The 25,719-nt window shown below is 39.3% G+C and overlaps 1 protein-coding gene across 3 annotated transcripts in view; it reads left to right on the top strand.

Annotated features, from left to right (window-relative positions):
- Positions 1 to 16,435: 16,435 nt before the first annotated feature.
- Positions 16,436 to 25,719, top strand: part of NOX4 (NADPH oxidase 4) — a 169,353-nt gene continuing 160,069 nt past the window's right edge. Inside the window, exons 1-3 of one of the 3 annotated variants that reach the window (XM_045071523.1) lie at positions 16,436 to 16,508; positions 16,953 to 17,095; positions 17,771 to 17,866. In XM_045071523.1, coding sequence (XP_044927458.1) covers positions 17,039 to 17,095; positions 17,771 to 17,866 — 153 coding nt within the window. In that variant the 5' untranslated portion in view covers positions 16,436 to 16,508; positions 16,953 to 17,038. Of the gene's footprint in view, positions 16,553 to 16,772; positions 17,096 to 17,770; positions 17,867 to 25,719 lie in introns of those variants that run through there. The other 2 variants (XM_045071521.1, XM_004763564.3) reach the window with 2 other exon arrangements.

Here is a 25,719-nt window from a genome sequence, read left to right as displayed (position 1 = left end):
ATAGTTTGTATTTCTTTGGTGTTAGTTGTGATCTCTCCTCTTTCATTCATGATTTTATTTATTTGGGTCCTTTCTCTTTTCTTTTTGATAAGTCTGGCCAGGGGTTTATCAATTTTATTAATTCTTTCAAAGAACCAGCTCCTACTTTCGTTGATTAGTTCTATTGTTTTTTTTGGTTTCTATTTCATTGATTTCTGCTCTGATCTTTATGATTTCTCTTCTCCTGCTAGGCTTAGGGTTTCTTTCTTGTTCTTTCTCCAGCTCCTTTAGGTGTAGGGTTAGATTGTGTACCTGAGACCTTTCTTGTTTCTTGAGAAAGGCTTGTACCGCTATATATTTTCCTCTCAGGACTGCCTTTGTTGTGTCCCACAGATTTTGAACCGTTGTATTTTCATTATCATTTGTTTCCATGATTTTTTTCAATTCTTCTTTAATTTCCCGGTTGACCCATTCATTCTTTAGAAGGATACTGTTTAGTCTCCATGTATTTTGGTTCTTTTCAAACTTCCTTTTGTGGTTGAGTTCTAGCTTTAGAGCATTGTGGTCTGAAAATATGCAGGGAATGATCCCAATCTTTTGATACCGGTTGAGTCCTGATTTAGGACCCAGGATGTGATCTATTCTGGAGAATGTTCCATGTGCACTAGAGAAGAATGTGTATTCTGTTGCTTTGGGATGAAGTGTTCTGAATATATCTGTAATGTCCATCTGGTCCAGTGTGTCGTTTAAGGCCTTTATTTCCTTGCTGATCTTTTGCTTGGATGATCTGTCCATTTCAGTGAGGGGAGTGTTAAAGTCCCCTACTATTATTGTTGATGTGTTTCTTTGATTTTGTTATTAATTGGTTTATATAGTTGGCTGCTCCCACGTTGGGGGCATAGATATTTAAAATTGTTAAATCTTCTTGTTGGACAGACCCTTTGAGTATGATATAGTGTCCTTCCTCATCTCTTATTATAGTCTTTGGCTTAAAATCTAATTGATCTGATATAAGGATTGCCACTCCTGCTTTCTTCTGATGTCCATTAGCATGGTAAATTCTTTTCCACCCCCTCACTTTAAATCTGGAGGTGTCTTCGGGTTTAAAATGAGTTTCTTGGAGGCAACATATAGATGGGTTTTGTTTTTTTATCCATTCTGATACCCTGTGTCTTTTGACAGGGGTATTTAGCCGATTAACATTCAGGGTAACTATTGAGAGATATGAATTTAGTGCCATTTTTTTGCCTGTAAGGTGACTGTTACTGTATTTGGTCTCTGTTCCTTTCTGATCTACCACTTGTAGGCTCTCTCTTTGCTTAGAGGACCCCCTTCAAGATTCCCTGTAGAGCTGGTTTGGTGTTTGCAAATTCTTTCAGTTGTTGTTTGTCCTGAAAGCTTTTAATCTCTCCTTCTATTTTCAATGATAGCCTAGCTGGATATAGTATTCTGGGCTGCATGTTTTTCTCATTTAGTGCTCTGAAAATATCATGCCAGCTCTTTCTGGCCTGCCAGGTCTCTGTGGATAAGTCAGCTGCCAATCTAATATTTTTACCATTGTATGTTACAGACTTCTTTTCCCGGGCTGCTTTCAGGATTTTCTCTTTGTCACTGAGACTTGTAAATTTTACTATTAGGTGACGGGGTGTGGGCCTATTCTTATTGATTTTGAGGGGTGTTCTCTGAACCTCCTGAATTTTGATGCTCGTTCCCTTTGCCATATTGGGGAAATTCTCCCCAATAATTCTCTCTAGTATACCTTCTGCTCCCCTCTCTCTTTCTTCTTCTTCTGGAATCCCAATTATTCTAATGTTGTTTCGTCTTATGGTGTCACTTATCTCTCGAATTCTCCCCTCGTGGTCCAGTAGCTGTTTGTCCCTCTTTTGCTCAGCTTCTTTATTCTCTGTCATTTGGTCTTCTATATCACTAATTCTTTCTTCTGCCTCATTTATCCTAGCAGTGAGAGCCTCCATTTTTGATTGCACCTCATTAATAGCTTTTTTGATTTCAACTTGGTTAGATTTTAGTTCTTTTATTTCTCCAGAAAGGGCTTTTATATCTCTCGAGAGGGTTTCTCTAATATCTTCTATGCCTTTTTCGAGCCCGGCTAGAACCTTGAGAATTGTCATTCTGAACTCTAGATCTGACATATTACCAATGTCTGTATTGATTAGGTCCCTAGCCTTCGGTACTGCCTCTTGTTCTTTTTTTTGTATTGAATTTTTCCGTCTTGTCATTTTGTCCAGAGAACAGTATATGAGGGGGCAAGTAAAATACTAAAAGGGTGGCAACAACCCCAGGAAAATATGCTTTAACCAAATTAGAAGAGATCCCAAATCGTGAGGGGGGAGAAAGGGGATAAAAAGAGGTTCAAAAAGGAAGAAAGAAAAAAAAGAAAAAAAAGAAAGAAAAAAGAAAGAAAAAAAGAAAAGAAAAGAATTTTAAAAAAAAGAAAACACCTTTCAGAAAGTGGTTGTTTTCTGTTTCCAGAATTGCTGTTCTTCTTCTCTTCGATCTGCCGATGGATTTTCAGGTGTTTGCAATCTTTAGATAAGCTATCTAGCTGATCTCCGGCTAGCTGAAGTAGTCTCGGCCTGCTACTTCTCCGCCATCTTGACTCCTCCTCCTCGCCTTAAACATTTCTTAATCAGAGGAGATGCCCTAGCACTCTAAACTAGATTAACTTTGTTTGTTTTATATCTTATATCACTGTCTACCATTCTTGGTGGCACTTCTCATAAATGGCAATTAATTATTTCATGTTATTATTTTTCTCTGTCTTTAAAGTTGACTGAAACCCCAGAGGGACAGAGATCATGCCTACTTTGATCATTTATCTTCAACTTTGATCTAACATGGTGCCTAACACAAAGTGCATTGCTCAGCTAATATATGTTAGATGAGTTTTTAATGTTATGGCATGGATTGAGGAATTTATAGAATCATAAAACTCTACAACCAGAAAATACCTTAGATATCATCCAGCTCATTCTACTAATCTCATAGGTTGAGAATTTGAAGCTTAGAAAGGTTAGATTACTTGTCCATAGTAGAAGAAAAAAATATATAATGGCAGAGCCAGGATTCGGTGGCACTTAAAACTTCTAATCCAAATCCAAATTCATTGTTCTGTCCGGTATATCAAAATGCCTCTCTAACATAGCAATTTTCAGTTTCATAGTCTGACTTTTAGCTCATGAGGAAAACAATACTATATTCAGTACTGATGAGCTTGAAGGAGGAAATGAAATTTGATACTCAACAGGAAAATGAGTAGTAGTTTTTCCTTCCAGTGTGTTGAATAGTGTGGCCCAGTTATATTACTCCTGTGCTCTCCACACATATTCTTTATTTATTCTGTTAGAGACCATGGTAATGAGTATTGCCACTTAGATAATAATCATAATTAGAACGGAATGCTCTTCTTATTTAAATTAAGTTTGTGTGGAAGAGGTTATCTGAGGACTTTTTTCTGTGTGACCTCATAATATTTTGAAATACTGTAGTATGGAATTTGCCACTGAATTTGCCTGTGGGACTATAAAAATATGAAAAGGCAGTTTTAAATCTTTTACTAACAAGCACATCTCCACACTTACTAAGCACTTTATCTTCTGTTCTAAATTTACTGCTAAAATAAATGATTGGAATTTTCTAAGACAAATAAATGGGGACCAAGGGCATGTTTCATTCAGATAGGACAGATACGATGAATAATAATTCAATCAAACCTTGATGAGAAGGCACTAGGCTAGACATTAGGGAAACAAGTACAATTAATAGATAAAAGAAGCAGATTCATGTTCATCTAAATGGCTATTTGAATCACATAGCCATTCTTACTTTGATAGGGTCACTATTAAATTATTTGATTAATTAATGAAAGAAATATTCATTGATAACCATGTCAGACAATAGGATAAATGCTAGGAATATGAAGATTAAGATACAGTCCCTTACTTATCAATAATTTAAGATGTAGTGAGAACATTTAGAATGTTAATATGCTTCTGAATATCAGAAATATTCCTCCATAATCAATCTATAATTTTAATAATCTAATTATAATATATAGGGTATAGACTAAGCTACTGTAAGATTAAAAACATCAAAGCTTCAGTGAATTCGGACGCCTGGGTGGCTCAGTGGGTTAAAGCCTCTGCCTCGGCTCAGGTCATGATCCCAGGGTCCTGGGATCGAGGCCCGCATCGGGCTCTCTGCTCAGCTGGGAGCCTGCTTCCTCCTCTCTCTCTGCCTGCTTCTCTGCCTACTTGTGATCTCTGTCTGTTAAATAAATAAATAAAAATCTTAAAAAAAAAAAGGGGGCACCTGGGTGGCTCGGTGGGTTAAGCCTCTGCTTTCGGCTCAGGTCATGATCTCAGGGTCCTGGGATCAAGCCCCGCATCGGGCTCTCTGCTCAGCAGGGAGCCTGCTTCCCCCCCCCCCCCCGCCTGCCTCTCTGCCTACCTGTGCTCTTTCTCTCTATCAAATAAATAAAATCTTTAAAAAAAAAAAAAGCTTTAGTGAATTCATCAAGATGGTAAGTTTTTCTCTCTCCAATGTGGGAATTTGTTCAATATTAGCTAGCAGGGATTTTGCTTCAAGGAATCATTCAGGGACACAATTTCTCCTAGTGTGTTGCTTAACTATCCCCTAGACTGTGGTCCTCATGGTGAAAAACAGTTCCTTGGCCCATCTTTGTCCTGGTTCTGTAAAAGGGAAAGAGAAAGGAAGTGATATGTAAGCAATTTCCTGCACAATGGATATGCCTAGAAGGTTTAACACATTACCTCTATTAACATCTAATTGTCCAAGATTTAGTCACCTCTATCTTACCTTAAAGATAGGTTGGGAAATGCAGTGTCTTGCTAGGAAGTTCTATGCTTGGTAATCTGTTCAGGTTCTATTTTCAGTAGACTAGGGCAGAATGAATATTCTATGCAACACTGAGCAGTCTCTGGCACAGTTTTCCCTTCTAGCCACATAAGTATCCATGCATCCTCATCCTTCCTCATAAATACACTCACCTTGGAGAAGGGAGCTGTCTAAAACCCTATCTAGTAATCCTATCCAGTGCAGCTGAAAATCCAGGACCAGGGTAGAATAGTCGTCTCTTAGATCTGAAAGTGGCTCTTCTAATCTGGTAACCCATTAACTAAATACAGGTTGTAAATCTTTTCCAATTCCAATACGCAATGGTAGAGTAGGAAAAGGGCATTACACCAGTTGTCGTATCCTGAAAAGGACAAATTGCCTATGGAAGGTTTCAGTCAAGGATAAATAAATGGAAAACTATTCAACCATAAAAAGAAACAAAATTCTGGGGACACTGGGGTGGTTCATTCTGTTAAGCATCTGCCTTCAGCTAAGGTTGTGATCCCAGGGTCCTGGGATGGAGCCCCACATCAGGTTCCCTACTGAGCAGGGAGTCTGCTTCTCTCCTTCCTCTGACCCCTCCCCCTGCTCATGCACCTGCACTCTCTTTCTCTCTCTCTCTCAAAAAATAAAATAAAATAAAATAAAATAATTGAAGAATTAAAGAAAGGAAACAAAATTCTGACATTATACAATAACATGGATGAACATTGAAGACGTAGTGCTGAGTGAAATAAGTCAGACATGCAAAAAGGACTAATATCATATGATTCCACTTACATGAAATAACTAGAATAGTCAAATTCATAAAGAAAGAAAAAAAGCAGGATGGTGGAGGGGGGATGTTTAATCAGTAGAGAATTTCTTTTTAGGAAGGTGAGAAAATTCTGGAGGTGGATGGTTGGTGATGTTTGCACACTAATGTGAATGGACTTATTGCCACTGAACTGCGTACTTAAAAATTGTTAAAATGGTAAATTTTATATTATATATATTTTACCACGAAAAAATATTTTTTAATTCAAAAAAGAAAGAAAGAGAAAACACCCTTTGAGAAATGTAAAGAATGGAAAGCTCACAGTGGTTTTCAGACCATGGTGAATGTTAAATTCTTCCCAGCAGGAACTGTGAAAGCTTCTGCCTGGTGCAGTAAGTTTCTTCTTGGTCCCCTCTGCTCTGAAGTATCTCCCTTACTCATTGTTCGCTGGGGCTTTTGTTATGTTTGTTTGGGAGGTTTTCCCCTGTCTACTATGTATATCAGAGGGAGCAAGAAAGAGCATGTTCTACTCTAGGCAGCTTCGGGGGACTGAGTATTGTGTTAGAGATTTAACAATTATAACCTCTGGTATGCTAGACTTTAGATTTCTTTGGTAACAACTTCCCTCAAAACCTTAATGGGATTCTTGTCTATTTGCTTCTAGGCAGTTCCATATGGCGTAGTCTCATTTGAAGACCTCTTTTGGACAAATTTCCGAGAAACCTGTATTCACGCGTCTTTAATTTATTCTTTTCTCTACATTCCTCATCTCTCCCCCCCTTAACGTAATACCAGCTACCTTAATGCTATCTGAAACTGAAGTCTTGGGAAGTTGTCTGGGGAACTGGTAATCGTGAACTGATCTTTGCTCCTGGGCTGACACTGACGAATGTTATATCATGTTCTTTGGGGACCAAAGAACAATCCTCCAGGGCCTCAAGTTAATGGTATTTTAATCCATTAAATCGCATCCACAGACAGACTCTACTAGTGCTACATTCTCTTCCATCTCTATATGCAAATGGGTCATTTATGTCTAACTTTATCTCATGTCTCTTATAGCACTTTGCTAAAAATTTGAAGTAGCAGCCAACATACATCAAAAATATGGCATTGTTTTCTATCTGATTCCCCAAAGCTACAGGCTTGGTAGCAATGTGGTCTGTTTCTAAGTTAGCATATATTTCCAAGCAGCATAAATAGGGGCACCTCTCTTTATCCCAAACATGGTCCTCTCTACTATTTCTTCATTACCATTCATTGTCTTTAACTTCACGTTCCAAGCATATTTCCAGCCCGTGTAAAAGGATAAAAAAGAAAGTGGACTGCAAGCAATTTCCTTTGTGATAGGGATGCACATCCCTTCTGCTCACATGGCATTTATAGAAACATAGTCAATGCCTACTCCTGACTGCAAGAGAGGACAGTGTATATAATAGTCAATAAATCACTCCAAGTGATTTATTACTAACATGAAGAAGAGGGTGATAGTGGAAGATTCACGGACTCTGCCACTCCAGTGAAATCCCACTGATATAGAAACAATTGTGTAGCCAATAATTACATCACAGTAGAAAGGCTGAGCATATGCAAATTTGAACTAAGGAATTTGGAAGATTGGAGGAGGCATGGTGATTATTCCTTTGGTAGGAATCAAATTCAAAAGGAGCTCCAAGTAAAGAATTGATGGAACTTGAAGAAAAGGGAAAGACTAAGTAAGGAAGCAAAACTTTCCCTTTCACCAGAAGTTTCAATTGTGGAATATGAAACTGAAGCTCAAAGTTGTAAGATCGTTCTGATTTGTTTTTTTTTTTGTTGTTGTTTGTTTTTTTTTTCCAAAACATTTGGTCCTGTAAAATATTTTTTCAAGATCAGCTAGGCTATAGATAATCACATATGTACATACACACATTTAAGTTGCTGTGTTAGTATAAGTGAGTCAGTATGTGAGAAAGACAATAAAAACAATACTTTTGTGAGTATCAAAGTTTGGGAGAATAGGAAAAAAAAAGTTTGCCTGATGGTTAAATTCCATGAAAAAAGGTTGAGGAGATGGTAGACAAGGAGAAATCAATTTCTTTTCCTTTTCTTTTATGTTCCTGTACTTTTTTTGGCTTAAACCTTAGCTACACTCTGGGAAATTAAAATAAGATTGGTGACGGCTGGAGTTTTCATTTTGACAATAACCTTAACTGTTAGTGCAGGCTAGGCTTTCATTCATTCATTCATTCACTCATTCAGTATTTTTGAGCAATTACTATGTGTGAGGCTTTAGGTAATGAAGAAAATGTAAAGTTTTTTCTGGCGAGATAAACACAACACCAGGCAAAGTGGGTGCAAGGCAAGATTTATTAAAAACGCTCTCTGGCGAAGTTTCAGGGCTCAGGAGAAGGGGAGCCAGGAAAGTTGCGCTGGGAGGAGGTGGGCACCCTCGGGCGAGGTTCCGCCACTCTGGAAAGCAGAGTGGTGGAAGTCGCGCCCAAGGCAGGGAGGAGGGGGCTTTTAAGGGGTCTCGGAGGAAGCTCAGGGGTCTTTTGGAAGTTTCCCTTATTTGGATATCCCGCCTGCTCATCGGGATCCCATTGGTCCACGGGAGCCCGGGGCGGGGGTCTCAGATTCCTGCTTGGGCCTTTGTTCTCCTGTGGGAGCTCAGGTCTTGTGGCGGGAACTTTCGCCATCTTTAGTAGCCCTTCCTGCCAGCCCAACAGAAAACTTTTCTTTTTCTTTTTTTTTTTTTTAAAGATTTTATTTATTTATTTGACAGAGAGAAATCACAAGTAGACTGAGAGGCAGGCAGAGAGAGAGAGGGAAACAGGCTTCCTGCTGAGCAGAGAGCCCTATGTAGGACTCGATCCCAGGACCCTGAGATCATGACCTGAGCCGAAGGCAGCGGCTTAACCCACTGAGCCACCCAGGCGTCCCCAACAGAAAACTTTTCTGTTCAGAGTGCTCACAGTCTCGTTGAAGGAACAACCGAGAAAATGGATCAACATATGCAGCTTGCAAACTGCCCCGGGGAAAGGTCTACACATGGTGGACACAGACTCACATAGTAGAGGTTTGTGATCCAGCTGGGAAGAATCCATTTGGCATTTGGGCCCTAAGGGGGAAGAACACTTGTCCTGAGTTTGGAGACTGGGTACCACGAGGTAGGGTGTGCAAGAATTCTGAAAGCAAGACTAACAGGCACACATGGATGAAGCCCGAAAACAGGATATATTTGGGGAGGAGAAGTAACTGAAGAAGTATAGAATACCATGCCCGTCTAGAAAAGGAAACAATCCGTGTGTAAATATTATTGTAAGAGAAATTAGGGAACCCATTCCCCTCCTGGCATTCCTTTCTTTAACTCAAAATAATTTACTGAGCACTTACTCATGTTCTAAGTCCTATACTTGGCTCTGGGAAATAAGAATGAGCAAAAACAGACATGTGCTTACTTTTGGGTAGTTTACATTTAATGACAGACTATGAATCAAGTAATTCATGAATGAATATATAAATACAGGCTTTCCGGTTGTGCAAAGGCTCAGTGGTATTGAGGGGTGTTGGTGAACTCGAGGGGCTGATAGAAGGGTTTCATCTTCCTCTTGATAAGTGGAAGTGATGATGCTCTCCAAAGCCCCTTCCCAGTCTGATATTTTTATGACTCTGACATGCATATCATTTAACATAGATTCGAATAGTTATGACTTAAGATTTTTACAGTACATTCAGAAAGTGACGTGAAACTAGGAAAGAAATCCAATCTTATTTCCTCAATATTTCAAAGCTGTTTTGAGGATGTAACCAGAAATATGGAAGCAGGTGTTAAGGATATCTTTTAGCCCCCTGGGACACTTCTATTTAAAACTTTAAGAACAATAAAATAACACAAACATCCAGGAATTATTCCGTTAATGGCTGTATTTAGGAAATGCTGTACAAGAAAAAGGACAAATAATGTCATAAGCAATAGACTAGGCAGTTTTTTGAGAAAGTGTACTGTCTTGGGAGCCCACTGGTAAATCCCTATACACTCAGATGACTGGGGCGTTGGCAACTGTGGCTTCATTTGAAGTGTGAAGTATTAGTGCAGATCTCTTGGAAGTATTAGTGCAGTATGAAGTGTGAAGTATTAGTGCAGATCTCAGACGTGCCAACATAGAGTGGAGGAAGGAACAGGGGTACTGGCTTGCTGTGAACCTACTACTTTCTGCCTTGATGATTGTGCTATTGTGATTTACGCTAAGAAGTATATATTTGGTCTTTGTTCTCATTTCTGGCACAGAACCTCTAGAACTCTTGGGATTTTCTAAGAGATGGATGAGAGAGATAAAGTTGTCTTTTTTTAAATTAACAAGGTGACTTTTGGAAAGTACCCCAGGATGAGGGCTGGTTGCCCGAGGAACCATGTGACTGGAACATTGGACTCTCCTCCCAGCTCCCTCCTCCCCTGCTGGGAGGAGTGGGGGAGAGGGGCTAGAGGTTGAATGGATCACCAGTAGCCAATCATGGTGACTGGGTCAATCAAGCATGCATATGTAATGAGGCGTGTAAAAACTCAAAAGGACAGAGTTTAGAGTTTCTGGATTGGTGAGCATGTGGGATGCTAGCAAAGTGTCGTGTCTGGAGAGGGCATGGGAGCTCTGGACCTTTCCCCCACACCTTGCCCTATGCATCCCTTCTATCCGCCTTTTCTGAGTTATATCATTTTATAATAATTATTTATGTACTAGATCACCACTAGATCTAGTACATAAAATGTTTCTCTGAGTTCTTTGAGCAGCTTTAGCTAGTTAATTGAATCTGAGGAAGAGGTGGTGGGAACCTCTGGTCTATAGCTAGTTGGTCCAAAGTACAGGTAACAACCTGGAGTGAGACCACACTAGGGGACAGAGTGGGACAGTCTTATAGGACTGAGTCCTTTACCTGTGGAATCTGACACTCTCTGAATATTGTCAGAATTGAGTGGAATTGCAGGACATGCCGCTGATATTCAGAGAATTGTTAGTTAGTGTGGAGAAACTCCCCTCCTTCCCACTCTCCACACACCTTGGAACTGGGTCCAGAAACCTGAAAGAGTGACCTAGAGCACGCTAGTTACTGTTCCTGTGCCTCAATTCCCTCAGGTATAAAATGAGGGTGAAGACAAGAATGTCTCCACCCATTTTATAGGTGAGATTTGAGGCTCAAATAATGAAAAATAATGACGACAGAGAGGAGGGGTGGGGAGAGAAAGACTATAATGAGTTTCTGTGGAAGTTGAAGGTATTAAAAATTTCTTACAATTATTTTTTTTGGTAGAAAAGAATTTTCTTTAATGAAATGGCCGTCTATGGTATTTTTGTGTATTTTTCATTTTAGAAGTCCTTCTATGTAGCAAAATTAAGATAGTCTGTGTTGGTTTTATTTATTTTTTTTCTGTTTGAAATTTTGTTGGTCTGTGAATTCCAGAAGTTTGGAAAAGCGTTGTATGTAGGGCAATTCCAAACAAAAATTTATTATCATTCAGTTTTATTCAATGAAACCATGTCTCTGAGACCTGTGGCAAGGAAGAGCCCCTCAAGAAACCAGTGAGAAATTCACAAGTCTGGGGACAAGTTTCAGACAGTTGACTCATTTTCATTTCTACACAAAAACAAGTGTAGACCATCATCTGATTCAGTTAGTTTGGAATGTCCACTCTGCACTGGCACGGCTAGGTCAGTTCTTTGAGAAATATTGAAGAAGCTGGAGAGGTTCTTATGCCCTCAAAGATCCTTTTTTTTTTTTTTTTTTTTTTTGAAAATAAAGCTTACAATGTGGTTTGCTTTCTCTTTCATGTCAGTTACACCTCTAGGATTCTCTGTCTATTCAGCCAGTAACACCCCATCCTAGTATGGTTTTCCTACATTCCTGTTTGCTGTTAGTAAGAAAAACACACAGTCTCTTTTCATCTTGAGTTTAATGCTTATCATTTCTGATAATCAGATAAGGGAAAAGAAAAATAGTAAATCCAATCAAGTCACAAGGTACTTGGTATCTGACTTTTTGATACCTTTCTTTCTTTTTCCCTTCCCTTCCCTTCCCTTTTTTTCCTTTCTGTCAGAGAGAGAGATGGCACAAGCAGGGGGAGCGGCAGGCAGAGGCAGGCAGAGGCAGAGAGAGAAGCAAGCTCCCCTCTGAGCAAGGAACCTGATGCAAGACTCAATTCCAGGACCCCGGGATCATGACCTGAGCTGAAGGCAGATGCTTAACCGCAGCCCCTCAAGCATCCTTCAACTTTTATTTCTTAAGATGAATTTCCTCAAAAACCCTACTCCACGTCTGGCATAGTCAACCAGAGAAGTAAAATTAATACCAAATAAGTTAATTTTGGTAGGGTGGCAGGGTGAAAACTGACCACCCAAATATATTGGGTTCTAATCCTGGGAACCTGTAAATGTTACTTTATTTAGAAGGGGGGTGCAAGAGTTTTATAGATGTGACTTCAGTTAAGGACCTTGACATGGGGACCTGTGGGGGTGGGGACAGACTCTAAATACCATCACAGGTGTCACTCAGAATAGAGAGGCAGGGAGTTAGTGAGCATATGCACTGACAGCAGAGGAGAAGTGACTGTGGAGGTAGAGAGTGGAAGGAGGCAGCCACAAGGCAGGGTGTGGCAGGAGCCACCAGGATGTGGGGAAAAGCCAAGGAACACATCCTCCCTGAGAATCTCAGGAGGGGGTTTGGTCCTGTTGATACCTTGATTTTGAACTAATGGTCTGATTTCAGGCTTTGAGGGAACACAGAAACAAGGATAATATACTTCACTAGTATTTACTCTGTAAGTATCTGGTATTTTTTATTTTTAAGATTTTATTTATTTATTTGAGAGAAAAAGAGATGACGAGAGAGAGAGAGGAGAGAGCGCACGGCGCAGGAGTGGGGAGAGGAAGAAGCGGGGTCCCCCCTGAGCAGGGAGCCCAATACCGGCTCCATCCTAGGACCCCGGGATCATGACCTGAGCCCAAGGTAGATGCTTAACTGACTGAGCCCCCAGGTGCCCCACTCCTGATATGTTTTCATCTTTGTCCTAAGCCCTGGAATAAAAACTGACTAAGACAGGATACTCATCTTTGAGGAGGTTAATGAGGGGAGTTAGACACACACACATACAATGACATTAATATGTGGAAAATGCTGTAATGATCATGTGCACAGAGTATTGTGAACACATTGAAGAGTGCATGGACTACAGGATGTGTGTGTATGAGCACGCAGGAGAGGGGAGCTAGAAAAAGCTTAATGGCAAAGGCATGCCTCTGAACTGAAGCAGACCAAAGGGGAAAACTTTGATTAATTTTCTTTTCTAAGGGTTTCATATTCTGAAGGATGCTGTCTACCTTAGGCAGTGTTTATTAAGTAATAGATAACAGATCAAAAACATCTCTAACTGCCAACCAGGTTATAATCAGCATAGGGTGGCCAGTACTATTTTCCTATTATTTAAACCAAGATCAAAGGTTTTGTTGTCATTTGATTTTTTTTTTCCCCTGTGAAGAATGTAATTTGTTTCTTTCATTATGATTTTGTGGATACTGATCTAGCAGCAGGACTCACCTCATTCTTTTCAAGAACAGGCTTTGCTGTGTTGGTAAAGACCGTAACTCCTTGCACTAACCCATCTGGCCTGGAGAAAATGATATTGAAAAGAACCTCATTAATGACAGTTCCTGTAAATAACTATGCTATAGTAGTTCCTGGAAATAGCTATGCCCCCTGAGGATAGCTTGCATTATTGTTTCCTCTTAAGGCAACATACACAGTCAGATCCTGGCCCGCTTTTACAGAACTCCTGCAAGCAAATAGGGATCAATGTAATAATCAACATTTGTATAGCATTCTATCATTCTACAAAAGGGTTTCACAAAAGTGTCTGATTATGGGTTGTTGGCATTGAAAGCAAATCCGTTTCACCATCTGAAGCAAGTTCCTCTCCTTTTTGATTTTTTAAGTCTTTATTGTAATGTTCTTATTCTTCTAGTTAACATTTTCCAGCTTTATTGAGATAGAATGACATATAGCACTGTGTAAGCTTAAAGTGTTGATTATGCTCATTTGCTGTTGAGTATGTTGATTTGATATTTATCTGTTGTGACACGATTATCATTACACTTAGCTAGCCGCTCCCTCACCTCACACAGTTACCCTTTCTTTTTTTGTGGTGAGAACATTTAAGATCTACACTCTTCAGCACTTACAAGTTTATATAACAATATCATTAATTATAATCATTATGCTGTATATTCCATCTCCAGAACTTATTCATCATATAAGTGGAAGTTCGTAGCCTTTAACCAACATCTGCCCATTTCATCCACCCTCTCTGGTGAGTTTAATCTCTTTCAGTTTCAGTTTCTCTCTCTCTGAAGTAAGGGCACTGACATTCACTGGGAGAGCTAGAAAGTGAATTAAGTGAGATTTTAAGTATGAAGTACCAAGAACAGTGGCTGACAAGTAGTAGATATATTAGATATATCATAGTAAGAGCTAGATCCATTCTTTTTGTCTTTCTTTTTTCCCTAGAAGTAGCTGAAATTTAAAAAAAAATGTATTTGACTATCAACAAGGTGAAAAGACAATCTATAGAGTAGGAACAAATATTTGCAAAACATCCATCTGAAAAGGGGTTAATATAAAAAATATATAAAGAACTCGTACAACTCAATAGCAAAAAACAAAAACAAAACCAAAACAAACAAAAACCCTAGGTGATTAAAAAAATGGGCAAAGGGCCTGAATAGATCCTTCTCCAAAGAAGATACATAAAAGAACAGCAGGTATATGAAAAGATGTTCAACATCACTTGTCATTAGGGACATGCGAATTAAAATCACAACAAAATATCATCTCATACCTATTAGAATGGTCATCAACAAAAGACAAGAAAAGGCATGAATTTGGAGAAAAGGGAATCTTTGTGCACTGTTAGTGGGATTGTAAATTGGTGTGGCAAAAATGGAAGAAGTATAGAGGATCCTCAAAAAAATTAAAGACAGGACAACTATATAATCCAACATTTCCACTTTTGGAAATACACCCAAAGAAAATGAAAACAGTAACTGGAAAAGATACCTGTACCTCCATGTTCATAGCAACATTATTTACACTAGCCAAGAAATGGAAACAACATATCTGTGTATTGATAGAATATTAGTCAGCCTTAAAATCGAAGAAATACTCCTATTTGTGGCAATGAGGATGGAACTTGAGGACATTATGCTACATGAAGTAAGGCAGACAGAGAAAAGCAAATACTGTATGATCTCACTTATCGATGGAATACAGAACTCCCACAAAAACAAAAACAAAGAAAACAACTCCTAGAAGAAGAGCTCAAACTTGTGGTTACCAGAGATAGAGGATGGGAGGAGGGGTGTATTGGAGGTACAAACTTCCAGTGATAAGATAAATACTAGAGATATAGTACAACTTGTTGACCGTAGCTAATACTGCTGTGTGGTATATAGGAGTTAAGAAAGAAAATCCTAAGAGTTCTCATCCCCAGAAATTTTTTTTTTTCCTTTTTATTGTATCCATATGAGAAGATCGATGTTGGTTGATCCTATTGTGGTAATCATTTCACAGTACATGTGAATCAAACCATGATGCTGTATGCTATAACTGTGATGTGTGTCAATAATTTCTTAATAAAACTGGAAAAAAAAGAACTAGGTCAATTAAGTCAAGAAAAAGTGTCTTTTGTTTTACTATTTTTTCGTTGCTTCATTCCTTTCAACTTGTGGCAAGAACCAAACCATTTTGCTGGACTCTTTTTACCTCCCATCTATTGAACTTATGGCTCTCAGATGGTTACTCAAGGGTGTAATTTGAGGAGTACCAGGGTGTCCCAGAATTTGACCTTCCCCAGGGGTGACTCTCCCTGGGTTCTCTGGGTGGTCTTTTTTGGGTTCTCTAAGCATCACATCGGAAATACAAAGAAAAGGTGTTATTTATAAATAATATACTTCCTAACTCCCGAAAGATTTAAAGCAGTTTTCAGGATTTGATCATGCATGAAACAGAAAAGTCTTCTATTAGAGAGAAATGACAACTACTAGAGAGTGAACTGCATGAAATGTAAACCACACTTAATATGGATTAATTCAAGTTTTGAACGGAGGGTTGCTGTCATTCATCGGTCCATCAAATTAATTGCGGTAAGTACCTTGCTGTAGTAAGTAAAGATTTTATGATATTATAGTTTTAATTACACATTATGGCATGTGTTGTAAAATGGATTTTGTTTAAAAAAAAAAAAAAAAGCTTGAAAGCCATGAGATTAGGCTCCTAGTGGTTTACCTTTCCTGCCACTTGTTAGTTGTTAAAGCTTGGGAAATTCCTGATTTCATAAACTTTTGTTGAACACTTACTTTGCATCAGACATTCTTCTATATAAATACCCTCCCCCCCTTCCTGATACTGATAATTTGCAGTGTAGGATAGGTAGCCCGTGTCCACCCATACTATTCTCACCTCTCCCCAGGCCTCTGGGGCAAGTTCCAGAGGATTCCTATTACTAAACAAATTCTGATACTGGGTAATAAAACGCACATTTCCAAACAGAGTGAATCTGAGCTTCCCTAAAGCCCCCTGAGAATTACGTCAGCTTTAACCATGAAACCGCTGGGTCTTTTTATTCAGAGTTTTCTTCAAAGCTCTGCCTGAATGTGGGGTGGGGTGGGGGTGAGGGACTGAGAAGGGGGAGGTAGAGGGAAGCTTTAGGTATGGGGTTGTGAGGAGGCGCTCCTTGGGGGTGGGATGAGTCGCAGAGGGTGGGCGGGAGAAGGCTGACACTTGTGCACAGGAGGTTATTTCCGGCTCGAATTTCCGTACGGAGGCTCCTTGAGTGGAACTTTTTTGGCGAAAACGACCCGTGCCAAAGAGCTAGGTGTGCGCGAGTGTACGAGGGTGCGGCGGGCTTCCCCACCTAGGGTACGGCGGGCTTCCCCACCTAGGGTACGGGTAGCATTCTCCGCATCTTTGTGGGTCTCTGCGAGCCGCGCCGGCGGGGCTGAGGCTGCGCGGGGGCCGCCCCCGGTCCCCAGCCGGACACCCTGAACCGCAGCAGCCACAACAACAGGCTCGCCCGCAGACAAAGGGGCGGGCGCGGCGGGGCTGGCTCGCGCCCCCGGGCGGCGGGGACCGGGAGCGCGCGCTCCGAGCGCCGGGCCGGGGCCGCCGACGGCGCAGCGCAGACCCCGCGCGGGCCGTAGCCGCGGCGCCCGGAAGACCCGGCTCCGGGACGCAGACCCCGCCCGGGCTGGCTCGGCGCCGGGCTCCGGGCTTCCACTCAGTCTTTGACCCTCGGTCCCCGCCCGCTCCCCCCTCGCAGGCCGCACCACTGTAACCGCTGCCCCGGCCGCCGCCGCTCCTTCTCGGGCCGGCCGGCGGAGAGCGCAGCGCGGCGGGGCCGGCGGCATGGCTGTGTCTTGGAGGAACTGGCTGGCCAACGAAGGGGTTAAACACCTCTGCCTGGTAGGATGGCGGGCAAGGCTCTCCCTGCGTTTTGTCTCTCGTGCAGCAACTTTGATTCATTCTCTGAGCGTGCGCGGGTGGGAAGCTGGAAGAAGTTTCGCCTCTAATTCAAACGTTCTCAACTAACAAAACTTTCCGCTGTTAATACCTGGAGATAATACCACCACCTACCCCCCCCCCCACCTCCCAATCGCATCCCGGCTCCAAAGGCATGGGAACTTTTCTGCACACTGATGGGAGAGCGGATGTGGAGGAAGGGAGAAGAGATCACTTTTAGTGAACACAACTTTTTCTTAACCCTTTAAACATCTTCCCCCGCTTTACTCTTTCCCCAGATTGCTTCTGTTCGGTGTTGCATTTTTAACAACATGCAATTCTCCGGACGAGGTGATGTCACCGATTTCTTAGGCTCATTTTGTACTGCAGAGGATGTCTGCCGATCATTTGGGAGACTTCTTTGCAATCCAAATGCTTCATCTCAAGTGCAGAAACTGAGTTAAGATTTGCTTTGCTCTTTTCAGCTTTGTTTTCAGCCTGCTGGTTAATTGAAAATGCTTTCTGCAATTACTAACCCAGCTTCCTCTGAAAGTATTGAGTCCAACGAATGTACTTAAGGTTTCCATTCATCAAGTAATGTTTATTTTTAAATTTGTTTTCTCTTTCTCTGTGATATAGTTTATCTGGCTCTCCTTGAATGTCTTGCTTTTCTGGAAAACCTTCCTGCTGTATAACCAAGGGCCAGAGTATCACTACCTCCACCAGATGTTAGGGGTAAGTGGGACTTGGGTAACCTGGTAGAATGGGTTTAAGGTAGGCGGACACTGCTACCAGGCTTGGTCAGTTCTTCCATTTATTAAAGAAACCCTGGTTGTTCGCTTCAGAAAGGCTTGTCCTTCTCTGAAGTCGTCCCGTTTTCTTGATGCATCATTTACACTCATGTAGGTTAAAAGGACTGACTCTTTCAAGACCCAAAGATTCTATGCTAAAATGAAGGGAATGAACCTGTCAGAACAGGCTAGTAGTGCCTGAGAGAAGTTGCAGCTTCTTGTCAGCTGCCAAATGCCTTGAAGGATCTGCTTCTCCAGCAGGACCCACCAATGGTAGGCTTTTAGTTTTCACTAATGAAGACTTCAGCTTGCGCATAAGCTTATCCAGAGGATTTCTGCACTGTTTCCTTTTACTGCCATTTCTCACAAAGTATGTGTCTGAGGCAGCTATTCATTTCTAGCCGTTTCTTAGCTTCTTACCCTAGGTTACTGGTTGATTATGGTTCCAGGGTTCTGGTCTAATATGAGAATGATATTGTGCAGAACTTTGTTCTGATTTATCTCATGTTGATATTTTTCCTTTTCTCTGGTCCATGGCGTTTCTGATCTCATTCTTTCCGTTCCTACTTGACTCCTTAACAGAAGACAGAGGCCTTGAGGACATCTCACTTTATATTAAGAGTCAGCATTTTCAAGCAACAAGCAAGAAGAATAAAGTGTATTGAAAAATTTTAGAGCATCTGAAAAAAAATTTTTGTCATTCCCTTTCATTGGGGAAGAGAACACATTCTAAATAGGAGATGCATTGTTTTCTTTTCTGTGGTTTAATGATGTTTTAAAATTAGGATTAGTTCACGTGAATTTAGTGGAACCAGCTTTGCATTTCCTACTTTACATTTACGGATCTTATTTATCTTCAGACTTCAGCTCGGAGAGTAGTGCTTGGCACATGCTAACTAAGACTGCCATCAATTGAGATTTAATTAACTGATGTTTTATTTTATACAGTAAAGTACTATTTTTCATTATCTTTCGGTCACACAATTGATATTTTCGAAGTTTAACACCGATTTTTTTTTTAAAGATTTTATTTATTTATTTGACAGAGAGAGATCACAAGTAGGTAGAGAGGCAGGCAGAGAGAGAGAGAGGAGGAAACAGGCTCCCTGCTGAGCAGAGAGCCCGATGCGGGACTCGATCCTAGGACCCTGAGATCATGACCTGAGCCGAAGGCAGCGGCTTAACCCACTGAGCCACCCAGGCGCCCTTAACACCGATTTTTTAAAAGAGCTTATTTTTTTAGAGCTATTTAGAGTTCACAGTAAGATTGGCAGTAAGGTACAGGGATTTCCCCTATGTTCCCCTACCCACACACATACATAGCCTCCCCCATTATCAACATCCCCTACCAGTATGATACATAAGTTACAGCTGATGAACCTACATCGACACGTTATCGCCATCCAACACCTGTATTTTTAACTAATGGGTTAAGAAAAATATTCTCAAAGATGAAACTTATTTTATTGGTAACTGTTAAAAATTATTTATTATTTTAGAGCAAGCAAGAGAGAGAGAGAGCACACACTGGGGGAGGGGCAGAGGAGAAGGGAAGAGAATCTCAAGCAGACTCTGTGCTGAGTGTAAGCCCAATATCCAGCTTGATCTCACAATGCTGAGATCATGACCTGAGCTGAAATCAAGAGTTGGGTGCTCAACCAGCTGAGCCGTCCAGGTGCTCCTCATTTTCTTGGTAACTCTTAAATCTGAACATTTCTTTCTCTTTCTCATTTAACCACCTTTCCATTTAACCATCTATCAAACTGTCATGAAACCCATGCTTTTCAAATGGGCACACGGAAAGGGAGCCCTTGTTCCTGCCCACAAGTTTCTTATAATCTAGTGGAAAATCGAACAATAAATACTTAAAATTGAATAAGCAAGTTAAGAAAAATTTTCTCTAATAAATATATGAAGATCTCTGACCTTTTAAATTTTTTTTCCCCCTTGTAAGTCCCCTTAGGTATGAATTAGTGAACACAGGATTTTTCAGTAGGCAGTATCTGACCTTTTATGTAACTATATGAATAACTTGGAGAAAACTCAAAAGGGTTATGATGGCAAATTTTCTTGTCAAAAATGACAAATTTTTTAAAGGAGATATTTGTATTAATATACAATTTAAGAAGAGGCAACTTGAAGCCAGAAATGAACTTTGGATTTCATCTCTATGATATAGTTTAAGCTAAAATAATAACTTACTTAAAATTAATTATTTTGGAAACAAGCAAGTTAATTTTTATGAGCTTAGATTCTGTGTGACAACATCAAATTTATTTTGGTGACAAGTCAGATATGATGAAGGGTATACACATAAACACACATATAACCCAACTAATTAAAAAAAATTATTATTATTTTTTTTCTCACCATCACATTCTAGTGCTTTTGTTTGAATAATAAGACAGGTTAGGGAGATTCAATGGTGAGGCCAAGGAAAAAATGATAAAAGGCCTAAATTGAAAACTGTGAGTATAAAGTGCAACAAACAGATAGAAGAAGAGAGGGTTCATTGTAAATTAGTTTTTATAGAAACCTAAGAATGATCAAAGTGAGTTGACCCTTAGGCCATCCTGTCAGAAGTCAACACTGTGTGAAAAGTCACTGTGGGGAGGAAAGGAATGGTTTTTCTCCTTGTCATTCTCCTGAAAAATGAAAGATGACTTCCAAACTTCTCAGTTTTCAGTAGTTACCTATATGATATTTTTCTCAGCATTAATTTATCTAAATCATTTTGGAATGTTTTCAGTCTATATTTTTAGTGAAAAATGAACTCTATCTATGGTTTTACTATTTGTTTTATGAAGGAGGACTTAATTTTATTTGTCCTAGGCTTATTATTCTTAATCTTTTGATGATTATGGTATTACCTTATATAGTGTAAGAATTGGCAGGCATCTTTCAAGTGGCAAAGAAAATAGAGTATAACAATGGGATATAATTAATCTTAAAATAAATACTTCTGACTCCCATCTTTTACATGTGTAATACTGATACTTCCTTATTATTAACTTACTGCCTTAGTGCATTTTAGAGCCTACCCTCATGAGGACAAGGTCCCACTGTGATGAATTTTAGAAAGACTGAAAGGAACATAATAAGTGTTCTGATATTACAGATGTCTCTCTTTTTTAAAAATATTAATTTATTTTCGAGAGAGGGAGAAAGAAAGAGAGCACGAGTGGAAGGGGTAGAAGGAGAGAGAGAGAGAATTTCAAGCAGATTCTCCATTCAGCCCAGAGCCTCAGGTAGGGCTCGATCTTATGACCTTGAAATCACAACCTAAGCCAAAACCAAGTCGGATGCTTAACTGACTCTGCCACCCAGGTTCTCCCATAAGTCTCTTGAAGGTGAATTTTAGATTCCTAAAAATAATGATGGTATTCCTGGAGATGAAATTACTACCACTTTAAAACACAAATCGAAGGAGTTCCTCCAGTTGCTGATTATTTTGATAATAGTATTGAGTATAAAGATTGCCAGTATTCATCTTTAAAAGTAAGGTTACAGTAACAGTCATAGAAGTATGAGGGGAGGGAAGGGTCTACAGAATATAGCCCATTTGCAAGAAGGCATAGATATTGACAAGCAGTTAATTCTTAGTAGTTGGAAATCTCTGCTTTCTACTGGAAACCAACTATGTATTAACAAATCTACAAATATTTGGTTTAAGCCAGGAAACCATTCTTCCCATTTTACACATGGGAAGAAGTAGGCTGAGGAAGCTGATGACTTGTTCAGCATCCGACCTGGGATGTGATTGCAGTCCTGTCTGACCTTTTTGCCTTTCCTCATGCTACACAGATTTTCAAAACACTTCACTGGCCCATCTCTGGTAGTTAGGCTACTGGTTACTATTACTCACCATCAGTGCTGCCCAACGGAAATGTAATGAGTCATGCAATTCAAATTTTTTCTGTAGCACGTTAAAAAAGTTAAAACTCCAGTGGCATTAAGTGTAATAATGTATTTTATTTAAAGTGATCTATCTAAACTATTGTATTGGATTGAAGTATTCAACATGTAGTCAATATTTTTAAAAATATCAATGAGGTATTTTAGGCTGTTGCCTAAATGTATTTTATACTTGTGCACATCATAATTCAGTCACCAGATTTTCATCAGAAGTACTTGACTTGTGTCTAGGTTTCATAAAATTTTACAAATAAAAAAGTGAATTGACATACCTAAGCTGTTCCAAACGTATTTAAAAATTTTCTAATAACACAAAGAACTATTCGCTTTAAGTTTTAAATTAAAAAAAAAAACTCTAAACCTAAAAATTCAGTGTCTTGGTGGGCCTAGGCACATTTCAGATGCCTAATAGCTGTGTGTGACTAGTGGTCACCATTTTGGACAGCGTAAGCATAGACTGTGGGAGAAGATATTCCTACTCCCATGGTCATACACACTTACCATTTTGTTTTACAGCAAACAGCTGGCCACCAACCAGCCCAATAAAAAAAAACATAGGGATATTGGTAGTGTTCTTACTCTCCCTCTCCAAAACTGGAATTGATATCGGATGGGAAGTCATGGGCCCTTTTTATTTGTGGGTCACCTTAAGAATATCTCTGACTTCTCCCTAATCATCTGTGGTGGGGACCTTTGAGAGTGAAGGTAAACTTATTTAATGCTCAGAACTAGTGGCTTTATTTTTTACATCTATATTTATTTATATTTATGGGATGCTAGTGGTTTGTTCTCCGTCCAGGATTAATGGTTTAAAAAAGTCACGTAAAAACTGACTGAGAAAAGAAGATCTTAACTGATGGAAGATAAAGTAACATTGAGGTTAATGTGTCTTCGTAGGAGTTTTCATCAGGACTGTTCTCTCCCAAACTGGTCTGACCCAGACCTGGAGGCAGCCTGGTCACGGCTGGTTTATGCCTGAGTTAATGTGCTAATCAGACTGTGCACTTCCTAGGAGATGTTTAATTATGACATGCTGTGAGTTTTGGAATCTTAAAATTAAGCTAAGAAGAAGAAAAAAAAGTTCTTTTGAGGGAAGCCAAAACAAACACACTTACACATAAACTAACCAAGGAATAACCTCCTCTACCTTCCCATAACAAAATTTTAAATAAAGGAGTACTTTGATTTTTTTTTTTTTAAAGATTTTATTTATTTGTTTGACAGAGAGAGAAATCACAAGCAGGCAGAGAGGCAGGCGGGGGGGGGGGGAAGCAGGCTCCCTGCTGAGCAGAGGGCCCGATGCGGGACTCGATCCCAGGACTCTGGGATCATGACCTGAGCCGAAGGCAGCGGCTTAACCCACTGAGCCACCCAGGCGCCCGAGTACTTTGATTTTTTAAGATAAAATCTATTTTTGATTTATTTGTTTTCAAGGAATGGAAGATGCAGTTGCTTGCACTTTACTAGAAAGTCCTAACATGTTGTCACTGACCCTGAGAAATATGGATTTCTTCCCTAAATTTTTTGAAATATTGGGCAGTTTAACTCAATATATTATGGATAGAAGCCCTCATACTGAAGTTCATCTATTTCTGAGTTGTATTTCTGATGTTTTAATAATTAACAGATATAATTTAATTGATAAGAACATCTTACTTTGAGAAGAGAATGTGTTTTATAGACCAGATTCAATGTGTTTTGGTTTTACTATCTTTTTCCTCCCAAACTAATGTTTGTATATGGAACATTCAGTTTCAACCTAGTTATTCTCATGGTGCCATGATGAGATGTTTAATTTTTTTTGCTTTGTCTCACAATTATTATTATTTTTTTAAGGATTTTATTTTTAAGTAATCTCTACACCAAATGTGGGGCTTGAATTTACAACCCCGAGATCAAGAGTCTCATGTGCTACCAACTGAGCCAGCCAGAACCTCCCCCCCAACAATTATTTTAGATCTACTGCACCATCATGAAGATCTTTTTTTTTCTTTTTTAAAGACTTTTATTGAGATACCTGTGTTAGTTGGAAAAAAGCTGGGAACATTGAGATTTTTTCTAGTCTCAGAGTGATGATCTATCTTTGGTTAATTATTATCCTTTAAGTGATTAAGAAATATTAACTAATTTACCCTCTCAAAAGTCCTAGAAGTTATATCATAATTAACAATTTTTGGAGACAGAAATCTGATGTCCTGTGAATTTGTTAAGGTCAGAGATTAGACTGTGCAAATGCACCTAGGATTTTAAATCAGTATTGGTTTCATAGCTGACCCAAGCAGCTTTACTTCTGCTGAGAAGGAATATATACCATCTATGAGTTTTAGAAAAGGCTTGATCATTAATTCTTTTCATTTATTGCATAAAATATAAAAGCAGCTAGATTTGCCTAAGCATGCAGTGTGTTTCAATTCAGGGGATATTTTTTAACTGAATGGGTGATTTTTTGTTGTTGTTTGTTTTTATTCTTAGCATTCTGCTATCTGAAAATACTTTACTTCCTGTTTATTGGCGGGTGAGAGGACTTACTTTTACCCTTGATGCAATCATTATAGTCTTAATCCTTTTACAGTATTGGAGACTCAGGATTTTAGACTTGGAATTAAGCTTTGGTATCTTTACATAGACTTCTTCCTCATTTTTCCAAACAGAAAGATGAAGTTGAAGTCATTTGCTCACCATCACCCACTGAATGAGTGGCTTGGTCACGATTCTGGTCTATTGATCCTCAGTCCAACAGTTAGTCTGTTATGATGAACAACTCTACGCACATACACATAAACAAATTAAACTCCACACTGTGTAGACCACTAGCTTTCCATCTTATGGGAAATGATACTTAAAGATGTTTAGCGATTTAAGAAGTTAAGATAATTTACTCCCAAGATAACATAATTTTCAGCATTATAGTTGTTTTAGATTTGTTTCAGACAAATTATCAAGGAATTTTTTATGAGACTTATTTTTATTTAAATTATTTCTGATTCCATAATATTTTTTGGACTTAACAGCACTCAGTGTTTAACCTCTTTATTATATATAGCTGAATGTCCACTGCATAATTGTCTTTTATCAATACCAGCCAAAATAGCATAGAATTAGAAGGTAGAATTAATTTTAGAGAATTTCAAATCTACTTACTTCATTTTGTTATTAATAATATTAATAACATCAATAGTAGGTTATATTCATTGAGGACTGTCTAGTAAATAGGCTTTGTGTGGACTAATTTGCTTAAGATTTTCCATTCATCCTGTGGAGTAGATTTTTTTTTTTAAAGCCATTTATTTATTTAAGAGAGAGAACATGAGCAATGGTGGGGAGGGAACAGAGGGAGAATCAGACTCCTTGCTGAGCAGGGAGACCAACTTGACTTGGGGCTCCATCCCAAGACCCTGAGATCATGACCTGACCATGCTTAACTGACTGAGCCACCTAGGTGCCCCCAGAGTAGATATTTTTAATTTTTCACCTGAGCAACTGCATTAGGGAAGTTCTGTGACTTGCTAGTGAGTGACAGAGGCAGGACTCCAGCCCACACATCCTGGTTCCAGAACTTGTATTGTTAACTATTGTGCTCTTCTGTCTCTATGTGACATTATATTAGGCTGAACTACATGAATTGCTATTTAGATAAAGAATAATCAAATAACAGCCATTTCATATAGTTCAACCTGATAACAACTATTACCATTTACTAATCACATAGTATAGGCCAGATATAATTAGTTCTTCGCTCTTTCTTTATATAATTTCACTTACCCCTTTTATTTAAATTATCCTTGTAAGTAACAACCCTGGAAGATAGGAAGCATCACTTTTTAGGGGATTGAGAAACTGAGATTCTGAGTGGTTAGGTAATTGTCCCCAAGTCACACAACT

This window comes from Mustela putorius, unplaced genomic scaffold, assembly GCF_011764305.1.
Source record: "Mustela putorius furo isolate JIRA1106 unplaced genomic scaffold, ASM1176430v1.1 tig00003987_pilon_pilon_pilon, whole genome shotgun sequence".
NCBI lineage: Eukaryota > Metazoa > Chordata > Mammalia > Carnivora > Mustelidae > Mustela > Mustela putorius.
This window is presented reverse-complemented; position numbering and strand designations above follow the sequence as displayed.